The sequence below is a fragment of the Zerene cesonia genome, chromosome 22, assembly GCF_012273895.1.
Source record: "Zerene cesonia ecotype Mississippi chromosome 22, Zerene_cesonia_1.1, whole genome shotgun sequence".
Taxonomy (NCBI): Eukaryota; Metazoa; Arthropoda; class Insecta; order Lepidoptera; family Pieridae; genus Zerene; species Zerene cesonia.
The window spans coordinates 3,882,720-3,894,802 of record NC_052123.1 but is presented as its reverse complement, the minus strand read 5'-3'; the positions used below and the strand labels follow the sequence as shown (position 1 = coordinate 3,894,802).

The 12,083-nt window shown below is 33.5% G+C and overlaps 2 protein-coding genes across 2 annotated transcripts in view; one reads left to right on the top strand and one right to left on the bottom strand.

Moving 5' to 3' along the window:
- Positions 1-5,146, bottom strand: part of LOC119836082 (serine/threonine-protein kinase MARK2-like) — a 159,296-nt gene extending 154,150 nt beyond the window's left edge. The window contains exon 1 of the mRNA XM_038361317.1: positions 4,458-5,146. Coding sequence (XP_038217245.1) covers positions 4,458-4,595 — 138 coding nt within the window. The 5' untranslated portion in view covers positions 4,596-5,146. The remainder of the gene's footprint in view (positions 1-4,457) is intronic.
- Positions 5,147-5,799: 653 nt separating this feature from the next.
- LOC119835989 (poly(A) polymerase type 3) overlaps positions 5,800-12,083 on the top strand; it is an 11,860-nt gene continuing 5,576 nt past the window's right edge. The window contains 9 exon segments of the mRNA XM_038361138.1: positions 5,800-5,936; positions 7,144-7,391; positions 7,819-8,048; positions 8,872-8,979; positions 9,590-9,701; positions 10,254-10,412; positions 10,869-11,080; positions 11,326-11,446; positions 11,929-12,082. Of these exon segments, the coding sequence (XP_038217066.1) occupies positions 7,268-7,391; positions 7,819-8,048; positions 8,872-8,979; positions 9,590-9,701; positions 10,254-10,412; positions 10,869-11,080; positions 11,326-11,446; positions 11,929-12,082 (1,220 nt within the window). The 5' untranslated portion in view covers positions 5,800-5,936; positions 7,144-7,267.

Here is a 12,083-nt window from a genome sequence, read left to right as displayed (position 1 = left end):
AGTAATAAATGTTATTTGCAGTTAACAATTTTCTTTTTTCTTTATTACAATATTTATGGCAAGACTAGGTATAAACGTATCATAGTTATTTACCAAAAATTTATTCATATAATTAACAGCATCCTATGTATCAAACATCCTCGATATTCGGCCGTAGTTATGCATCGGGAATAAATCAAAGGCTATTTATTACAATATATCTCTTCACAGAAGCATCGTATAGCCTTATACTCAAAAATATTATTTTCACTTCTATCAAACTTTTCAAATCATTGTACATTGAACTCGATCCAAATAGAAAACTATGGCAATTAGAACGACATGCGACAGCTCAGTCCGTCCTGCGGGCATGCCTTAATTATCTTCGCATTAATAATGTACTAGCGCACCGCTCGTGCTTCGCCCATTGTACGTTATATGTAGCTCAAGTCACTCAGGGAACATGCAGCTATCCAAGGGTGAAAGAATTTTTGAAATCGGTGCAGTAGGTATTGTGTAAAAGCATTACAAACATACATACCAAAACATAAACGTTATCTCTTTATAAAACAAGTTTAAGTAGATACATATTTCTATTAATTATTATATTTACAGCGGAAACGCGACGTTTAATATAATTCACAAATCACAACGTCTCGCGAAATATTGTGTCAGCGGTGGATTACTCAGCGATTGCACATAATATATTTTAATATCTTGTAGTTTTTACGATATTTCTTCTTTGTAAGATACTTCAAAGTAATATCGCGGTATACATTATTGTTATAGAGACAAAAAATAATCTTTCAAAGCTACGCTGGTATTTAATTAATAATTAATTACCTATTGATTTGAAAAGTGTACATATTTAGATCATTTAAAACTATTTTTAAACAGATTTGATATAAATATGACAAATAACAGTTGGGTTAACTGAAGTGGGTACAAGGAAATCCCGAGTAATCGGTACGTTACTTGATTTCCTTGTTACATAGGAAGTTCCAATACCATGTGGAATGTACATATTGAATATAATAGATACATACATACATATAGTTATGTAATGAACATCGTGTATTTTAAATTAGATAATACAGTTTACATATAAAAACGCGACGATATTTTTAGCTCTCATCAGTGTCAGAAGCGAAGTTATTTCAACGAAGTAAAAACGAGAGCTAATATATTTTGCGGCGTTTAATGTACGAGGTTTAAAAATATCTCGGTCGAGACAAACTTTCCTCGTTCGAACTTTTAAAAACACTCGAAAGCCTAACTACCTAACTACCTGCGTATTTCACTTTTAAATGCAAGTTACACTACAGTTCTTGAATAACAATGAAATTAGAACCAACTCGCTTCACAAAGACTATGATTTACTCTTTCTATTTCCGTACTTCGAACAACGATTCTATTTAGTTGGTCGTCGCTAAGTTTATTTTATCCAAACCCATTGTTGTTGTGTTATGTATGTGTTTTTACGCAGAATTCAATATACGAGGAAAATTAAATATAGGACGATTTTCTAACATCTATTTTATTGTTTCGATGCAAATAGTGCCCTTGGCCCATAGATAATGATGAATATGCATCTTTATCAATATTTTCGCGGTAAAGCGTTTCATTTTTTAGCATTGTTTTTATCTCATTAAAACTTATGCTAAATTATATGGTTGTTTTAAAGTCACTAATTGACTGTCGTCCATATAACCAACGCATACAAAACTATCCACCATCGCTAAGCAACATTCCCGTAAACTATCCCTACCCCGGATGACATTAAAAATAGATCGCGCATCCCGCGACATAATGTTGGTTATTTTAAAAGTGCATCCATTGACGTTCTGTATATGATAACTAAGATATTTTTAAAATGTCCGATTAACAATGGCAGGTGTTTTATAACCATTAGTTTTAGGGCGATGACAAATTGTGCGGTAATTATAAAGAAAGTAAAAATTATATACGCACGAAACACATTTATAACGCGTTTATTTTGGAGACATAAATATCCACGCGCTATTCGTGCGTGAATCAGAATTTCTCATAAGCTTGTTAAATCATAGGAGCGCGCAAGTTCAAGGCAAAAAGTTTATATTGAACTCGATTTTCAGTACGTTCAATGCACCCTTAAGAATACAATACACTCGCCCTAGAAGTTAGAAGTAAAATATGTCCATTTTCCAGCACGACATTCGAAATTATACAGTTACGAAAACAATATCTTGTTTCGTAATAGTCAATTTAAAAATAGTAAGACGCAAATCTAATCTAACGAGAAATCGTCTCAATTTTCGTGAAGCACTTTTTTCAATTGTCATGTCCATTCAAGCATAGATAAAATATAATTCGAATATTACACGCTCTATCGGTACAGATAAAAAAATACAAACAAAAACAATGGTATACGACAGGGAAGCACTCATCTGTATACGCTGTGCAGTCTTCTATGAAAACTGTTCTGCATGAAAATGTTTCTTTATTTGTGCGGATATAGGGCAATACTGACATAAACAGCATCATGTTTTATAGATAAACAACAAAAACTGTTCTGTATGAGTACTTCAAAATAATTATCATAAGTTTAATGTTTCATTCTATTGATTGGACAGTACTCAATATGTACATTTGTCTATGAAGCTTTTTGTCTTCAATTTAATAAAATAAATAAGTATAAATTGCACATAAATAATTTAAAAGTTCATGTATTCACAATATAATATTAATAATTGTTGATACATTTAGTACCTTTCTTACATTGCATAAATTTTTAAAACACACACAAACACAGCGTAACAGTAACTTCAAGTTCAATAAACAAACACAATAGGCGATAGCTTAAAGCTTAAAATATATTTGTTTCTTCAATCATTATTCCACATGTCAGAAATAAGTATAATCAGAGTCCTATTTATTCAAAAGGACACAGAGGCTTTAGTTTACCTAAAAATACTTAATGATAATATTAAAATCAGTCCAAAATAGTGATTCTACAAATACATTTGATGTAACAACTCCTATTTTGAGCTAGAGGAATTTATTATTATTTTATACGTAATATTATAATATAAAATTTTTGCAAATGTGAAAAAGTTATTTAAACAAGATTTATCACCTGTTTTCATTATCCATATACATTTTATGTACTATATTAAATTTGGTTTCAATTAAACACATGTCCAGTTAATTATAATGTCAGTTTAACATAAAACACTTCAAAAGATTGACCTTAAAGATAATATACTTATTATGCATTCAGTTCAATTAAAAGTAAACGCATGGAAGTGTCCAGATTATGTAATTGGAACATATTTTGCTCAATAATAAAATTATACATGTTAAGAAACATTACAATTACAAATCAACATTAACGAATATTGTTGCAATACTTCTGAGACTATTTTTTTTAATTTAATTTTGTATATAATGAATGACTGAAATGAGATTTCTTACGGTCACAGTTATAGAATCTTATAAGAATTTATTGCAGTCCAGTATTATAGTGTTATTTATAGATTATAATTTCGATTTGATGATTGATTGAAAACCTTTTTGCTCACTTTTCTAAAATAGTAAATAACCGATACAAGTCTTTTATATTACTACTGTTCTGCTCAAATGTTCATGTGGTAAATACTATATAGGATACTCAGGGATCAAACATGTATGTGAACCAACATCCAGAAGTGAAAGAATTTTTGAACTTGTTACAGAGATTAGCACATTCAAGCTCTTTATATTATTAGTAAAGATACAATAATATTCTCATTGTAAAAATCAAATCATATAACCCAAATCTCTCAGATATATTGCAACAACAGTTAGTTCCACAAGGTGCTTGCAATATCTCCTAACTAGGTGATGATGATTAATTAAATATTTTACTTGCATGCTACAGTGCACGCTTTCTATTACGCATCATGATATTTGGCATATTTTTAGATATGAATTACATTCAAACTTCTGTTATACATTAACATTAAATTGTTTTATTTTTGATATGATATGTTTTACAGGATTTCATAAATAATAAAAAATTAATTTGTTTATATATACATAATATGTATAGATAAATTATATGGCCATACTTATATTATAACTTAAATATAAATACTTTAATGTAAGCTCAGTTTTTATGAAGCAACACAATAGAAGCTACAAGTTTTAAATTGTTTACCAAGTCTACTGCAATAAGAGGTGCAACAGGCCTTTCAATACAAATTCGATTAAAATAATGATGGTGTATCTACAAATTAGGATATCCTCAAAGGGTCATCAATGACATCACCTTACTTCGACATGTTTGGGAGTAATGATTGAAGAACTACAAAAGCTGGCACAGTTTTCTCTAATGCTCAATGAACATTACTCTAAATCGACGTCGCATTAATAAAATTGGCAATGATACGTCGTCAAACTGAGATACGCGTACATATTCATTGAACGTTTTCGAAAATTGCGCAAATTCTAACACTTACCTTGAAGATAGGGCGTGGATGCCGTGGCTGCGAGGGTGCTGCAGCTGTCGTAGTTGCAGGAGCTGGAGATGTCGTCACATGGTCCGCCGGTAGCGACTCAGGCACGGTTTGCAGAGTAGGCCGCATAGTAGTCGACATCTTTCTTATAGATTACTTTACACCACGCTAGCCAAACTTCTCCGCTCGCATCCTCCGCGGTCACGCACTCAGCACCCCTCGACTGGCCCAAAATCTGAGGCCTCAACACTTTACAGAACCGACACAACTACGCCCATCTAACCGCATTTTAATCGCGAAAATACATTACGACCTTTTACACGATAGCTAGATCACAACAGGAATACCTAGTTCACTTTCGCGTAATAGACTAACGTACGTTGATATTGAAAACGGAAATAGACACGCAAAAATCTATTAGAAAGCTTATAGTGCCTTCTGCTGTCACATAAACATTACCAAAGAATTCGGCGTTTCGGACATACACCAATGGCAATCGGTTTCTATAACGCGAACGACCTTTACTAGTGTTACTAAATTAAATACTATGAAAATGTCCGTCAATTTATTAATAAATTAGCTAAAGATATTCACATAACTCAACTAAAAATCCGTATATTCTTGAAATCACTCTCAAGATGGCGGATTTTACCTACTCGTAAATGGGCACAAGGCTGACACGAAAACATCAACCGGCTCTCTATCAATCCCTTTCTTTTGGTACTGTTTAAAATGAGATAGTCATATGTGAAGAAGTTCAACAGAACCAAAAAATACGTCGCGGATACGTCATAGAAAACCTGCCAATGAATATGCGCAAAAGAATTGTTGTCGTAAAATGAAACGTTTTGGGTTAAACAGTAATATTATTAAATTTTATTAAAACACGTACTTTAGCATTTAAATTATTGCATTTAATTAAAAAAATGTAATCTTTCATTCATAACCGCCTGATTGTTAAATCGTTGATTGTTTGTTACAATCGCTGCAATTTAACTATGCGATAGAATATATAATTTTTTAAGCAAATTAAGCTTAAACCTTAAGGCAACTGGGTAATTTAGTTGAATAATAAAAATATTTGGGTTACTCCTAGCTCATAAAAGTTACCAACTTTAATAATAGACAAGTGTGACGCTTTTGTTTCTTATATGCGTATCATATATTAAGTGACACCACATAATAGGTAAAAGTTACATTCAGAGGTGTTCGTTATAAATTCATAATAGGTACAAGAAGGTAACTAAATATATGTTTGCAAAATGCGTTAAAACTTTTAACGGCACGTTTATATGGTAACATTAGTAATTAATTTACACATGGTAATTATTTGATCCGCCATTTAAGAAAGATGGCTGCATTGTTGTTGGCGACTGTTGGGTGCTTGTTTGGCAATTAATGTTTGTTTCTTTGCTTTGTTATGACTTCGTGTTATAATACGAGTTTATTTTTGTGCCTTTGTTTAAACAGTTTTATTAATTGGTGAGTTTTCAATTGCATTATAGACATAGTTTGTATAAAATCTAGGTGTAACGTAATAACATTGTTCGACGCAACGTGAACCACCTTTTCTTTTAGTGTGAAATCGTGTTATTTTTTTCTTAACAGGTTACGAATGTTGAAAAACGTGACCAGATTCATATTTAAGTTACAAATTGTTTGATGATTCCTCTGAAACAATTTCAATTATCTACATTATGACCTTAAAACTGTACATCGACGAACAATAAAGATCTTGAATGTACAACATACTCGACGAAGTTATTTCCGCGAGTTCCGAGGTTTTTTTGCTTGATAAACATTTCAGTTAACCTTCGTATGCGATGACATATTCTATTTGTATATTATTTACCGTATCACGCAAACAAACAGGTGAATGAACTTTAAAAATCACCTTCCACAAATAGCATCATATACCTATTTGATTTTAACATGTTTATTCGATATACCTACGATATGTTCAATTCATTGTATCACTGTATGATTAAATTTATGTAATAAAGTAGATTGATTCGACAACAAGTGTTTGTTTGTCGAAAAATAATGCTTTCTAACAATAAAAGTACAGACAAAAATAAAAGTATTAAATCTTACTTGTCTTGCAATATATTTTTGTATTATGCTATAATTAAATCACTACCCTCCTTATTTCATTTCCTTTTGACACCCTAAATCTGAATATAGCTTTAACATGGGGTGAATCTTTAGACATTTTATTGAAAGAGTGACCTTAGTACAGGCTTAGTGTGGAAAGTTTATTTTGTGGAACCAACTGGATTTATTTTGTACAATAAAGTTTGTATGATATTAAAATATATTGAGTATAGATTGATTTCTTTTTGTTAATGAGTATTAAACTAATGTTATATATTTAGATGTATGCAATATGATGTTTAAATAGTAACTTTTCATTGTAATACTCTGTAATATTGATTGGTGGAGGCTTCAATTTATAAAGTACAATAAGCAGCAATGATAATTAGTATTTTAAAAAAAATGTTTGTCTTCTCAATTGGACCTAATTAACAAGCTATGTTCTAAGCAATATTCTTTAAATAATATAATATTGGATAAGAAATTCTGTTTCCATTTTTGAATCAAACGCATGTTTTACAAATGACTCACCATCAAAAATAGATGATTTATGTTATGCACAAATAAATATTTAAAACCATATATTTCTTTTCAGACTTATGCTTATAGCCAGCAGTCGTCATATTGAGCATTTAACCTAATGTTAGATACAAAACCCACCCGTAGTGTAGATTAGACGTAAGGTTTAGTTGTATAATAGTAGAAAATAAACAATCATCATGTGGCCAGCGTCGCAGTACTCACATACAAACAATCAAAACCAAAATAGTTCAAAATCAAATGAACACCAGAATCCGCAGAATTTGAAAACACTGGGGATGACCTCCGCCATTTCTATGGCAGGTATGTATTTTGTTTTTCATAAACGTATAATAATGATGACATAAACATTCTTATCAGCATTAATGTAAACCAATTTTTATCAACTTCATTAATTACTTCAAGCATTAGATGTTAATAGTCTGTTTACTAATTAAGTGTATCAAGTCAAATTATTATGTTAACATAGTTTATTTTACATAACATGTTATACGTTTTTATTCTAGTAAGTATAAATATCTAAGTAAGTGTAATAAATATCTAAGTAATAGTGTAATAAATATCTAAATAAATTGTAAAAAATAATTATCTTTTATCAGCTCTTGCAAATTTTGATTTTGTTGTCTCACCACAGCTACAATCACCATAAAAAAAATATTTAAAAAACTGGCTTTAAGATTTGAAGTGAACACTAACAAATTCAAATAAACAAAATAATAATGTTTTTTAGGTCCCAAACCGATTGATATAGAGAAAACAAATGAATTGAAAGATTCTCTCATACCCTATGGGGTGTTTGAATCGGAGGCAGAAATGCATCACAGGATGGAGGTGCTGGGTGCACTACACAGATTGGTTCGACAGTGGATTAGAGATGAGTCGTTGAGGAAAAATATGCCTCCAAGTGTAGCTGAAACTGTCGGTGGAAATATATACACTTTTGGATCGTACAGACTTGGTGTGAGTATAATTATATAAAACCAAGATAATTTAAAGATATGCTGAGAGTAGTAGAGAAAACTTTGACCACCTCCTTGGTACAGTGGTTAACGGGTGAGCTAAGAACCGAGGGGTCCTGGGTTCGATTCCTGGTGGGGACGCACAAAAAAAAAAGTCACGGTCTCGCAGGACACAGAAGGCTAATTACGTACTTGTCCATAAAGAAAACCGATCAGTGAAACAGATGTATATCATCTGCCTCATACCCCACTAGGGGACACGGGACTTGACTTTTTAGAGAAAACTTTCAGTCTTAATTGTGGTTTCATGAATACTTGTAATAGTTAGTTAACAATGTAACTCAAAACTTTTTAATAATGTAGAGTGTATATCAATTGTAACATGCAGATTTACAAAGTGAAGCACCAAACTACATTTAGATTTGCAATAGTGATGAAACGTACATCAAAATTTTATAGATTTCAAATTAACAATTAAAAAGACGTTTGAGCAATTTCTTAGCCATGAACTACGCCTCTACCCCATGATACATACATTTTCTATAACATTCAGGCATCACAAATATCCAACAGTGAAAGAATTTTAGAAATTCTTTCATCTGTTCCTGAACATTTAGTTTAGTTTAGTTTATTCGTATGTTACAAACACACTAATAAACTAATCAGTATAGAAATGCGATAACCATTTTGCTGATTCAACCATTTTATTTAGAGGCTTAGCTCTTTATTTTTGTCATTTTATAGATAGCCCAATTGATATTTGGTATATTGGATGATATGCAAAAATTTGAAATGTTTTAGATGCCAATTCTTTTATATTGCAGGTGCACCACAGAGGCGCCGATATCGACGCGCTGTGCGTGGCTCCGAGACACATTGATAGATCTGATTATTTCCAATCTTTCTATGAGCTACTGAAGCAACAACCACAGGTATAGTAACTCTATATTTGTATATTGAAATAACAATGCTTTATTACACCTAAAATAAGATCAAAAGTTAATTTTTAATTTTTTTTAAAACTTATGTGAATTTTTGGGTTATTTATTGGTTCCACACATAAATCTTACCTTCTTATAATATTAGAATAGATATGCAATAATGTATGATAATACTTAGCTTAAGAGACAGAGTGAAACAATAATTTGGTGATGAAAACAGTAATTGCACTTTATCACACATTTTTTATATATATAGTGCGTAACGGGTAACTGGGCTGGTGGTTTGCCTGATGGTAAGCGATCACCACCGCCCCTCAACATTCGCAGAGTCCGCCTCTGTAAATGCGCTGCCCACTTTTAAGGCGAAAGCAATAAGTAAGGATTTACGACTGAAAAGAAGGAATAGACTGGGAATAGTGAGGAAAAGGAAACTGACCTCCGGCTCCCCCACTAGCAATTCAAAACACATTAGCACGCTACTGTTTCAAGCCGATCTCCTGTGGGGGTATGGCACTTCCCCGGTGCGAGCTGGCCCAATTTGTACCTAGACGTGTTCAACTCCCATCTAGATACATGTAATTGAAATAAACAATCGTTACAGGTGAAGGATTTGCGCGCAGTGGAAGACGCTTTCGTGCCGGTCATCAAGATGAACTTTGATGGGATCGAGATAGATTTGCTGTTCGCTAGGTTGGCGCTGAAGGAGATACCAGGTATTATTTATTTCCTTTGTATACAAAACCACTGCGACTGTTATATAGACTATTTATTATATAAGTATGAAAAGAAAAAAATACTAGTAGAGGGAAATTCTCATGAGATTTTCCTTTACTGTTAGATGTTCCACCATGAGTTTTATTTAGTGGTGAATCTGGATGTTAGCCTGAGGGGCTAGTACATCTTAGAACAGATACGTGGATGAACTAAAGTATCACCCTGGTTCATTGTTCTAAAAAGTAGCCTATGTCCTTTCTAACCTTCAAACTGTTTCTAAAAACAAAAAATAAATTATAAAATTCGCGCTCTTGTGACGTGAGTCATCACTTAGTACAAAGCAAAGTCGCTTCCCGCGTGTATGTATGCATGCTAAGATCTTAAAAAATGCACAACGGATTTTGATGAAATTTTTAATAGATATAATGACGAGGAACGAATTTAAGCGGGCGGGCGGGCGAAAGCTAGTGTATGATATATAACAGTTTGCACTATTGTTGCTTTAAGAAAAAGAACATAATATATGAAAGTCTATGTAAAACTTATTTCAGACTCATTCGATCTCCGGGACGATATGCTGCTGAAGAACCTGGACCAGAAATGTGTGAGATCGCTCAACGGTTGCCGGGTGACAGACGAGATACTGCGGCTGGTGCCCAACATCAATAACTTTAGGCTCACCTTGAGAGCTATTAAGCTTTGGGCGAAACGTGAGTTAATCTTAATATGTATAATTTACGTGTCACTTTGTTTGCCCGCGATGGACTCCTAAACTACTCAACCGATTTTAATCAAATCTGCGCTCTATGTGCAGTTTGACCCAATGTAAAAGGTAGGATAGGTAGGTAGGATATTTTTATTATTTCACTTACGGCAAATAACCACACGGGCGGGGCCGGGGCGTGCAGCTAGATATTATTTATAAAAAAATTTTTTATGTGATGTAATTCCTCCATTTTCGATGGAGGAATTACATCTTCCTTCTTCCACAAGCTCATAAAGATGAACGTAAAGATGAGATAACTGAACGAACTGTATCGTTTAATACAACATTTTAATGATTTTAACATTTAGAAATTAGATGGGTTTAACGGATTTTAAACGCGGTTTATTCATTTCATTATTTAATCCGACGTTTCGAATTTAATACTACTCGTGTCTCCCAGGCCACGGCATATATTCCAACACGCTTGGCTACCTCGGCGGGGTGTCGTGGGCCATGCTGGTGGCCCGCACCTGCCAGCTGTACCCGAACGCCCTGCCGGCCACGCTGGTGCACAAGTTCTTTCTCGTCTTCAGCCAGTGGAAGTGGCCGCAGCCGGTGCTGTTGAAGCAGCCGGACTCGGTGAATTTGGGCTTCCCGGTGTGGGATCCGAGGGTGAGTGGAAACCTATGTGAGATCTTTGGGAGATGTCGGTAAAACTTTGTTGCAAAATGAAAGAGAGAAAAACGAAAAACTCACTTTCGCATTTATAATATTAGTTAGGTTAATCTATCTGAAAATTTTATAAATTTTACTAGATTTGCTTTTTACATAATGCATATGTTTTTAAGGAAATATTTTTTTTATTATTGAACAATGCATGTATATAACAAACACTATAATTTCAATTCTTATATCAGGTTAACATGTCAGACCGTTTCCACCTGATGCCGATCATCACTCCAGCATACCCTCAGCAGAATTCCACCTTCAATGTCTCCGCTTCGACCAGAACTGTCATCATGGAGGAGTTTAGGCTTGGTATGTAATATTCATTGTTTAAAAAAATTACATTATTCATTGAAAGTTGTGCAATGTATTGTTTGGGAGGTGTACCATATTCTAGCTAATAAATTATGATATATATATTAAGAATAATTTAATCGCATAGTATTTACTGGAAAATATATATTATGTAGTAACTTTCACTTTGGTGAAAAACTCCAATACAAATACAATACTTTTGCAAAAGCTTGTGGAAGAATCATCTGCTAAGGGGTCCAAACATTATCACTACATAGTATAATACAAAGCCTCTTTCCGCCGTCTGTATTCTTAGATCTTTAAAATTACGCAACCGATTTTGATAGGTTTTTTAAAAGATAGAGTGATTCAAGAAGAAGACTTAAGTGTATAATAACATAGAAAAAAGGGGGGGAGGGGGTTTCACTGCGAACATAACGCGTGTGCGAAGCCGCGAGCAGAGGCTAGTTAATGAATAAACGACGTATGAATTGCATCAGGTCTCGCGATAACCGACGAGATAATGCTCGGCAAGTGCGGGTGGGAGCGGCTATTCGAGGCGCCCAACTTCTTCTCGCGCTACAAGCACTTCATAGTGCTGCTCGCGTCGTCCGCCGCCGCCGACGACCAGCTGCAGTGGTGCGGCCTCATCGAG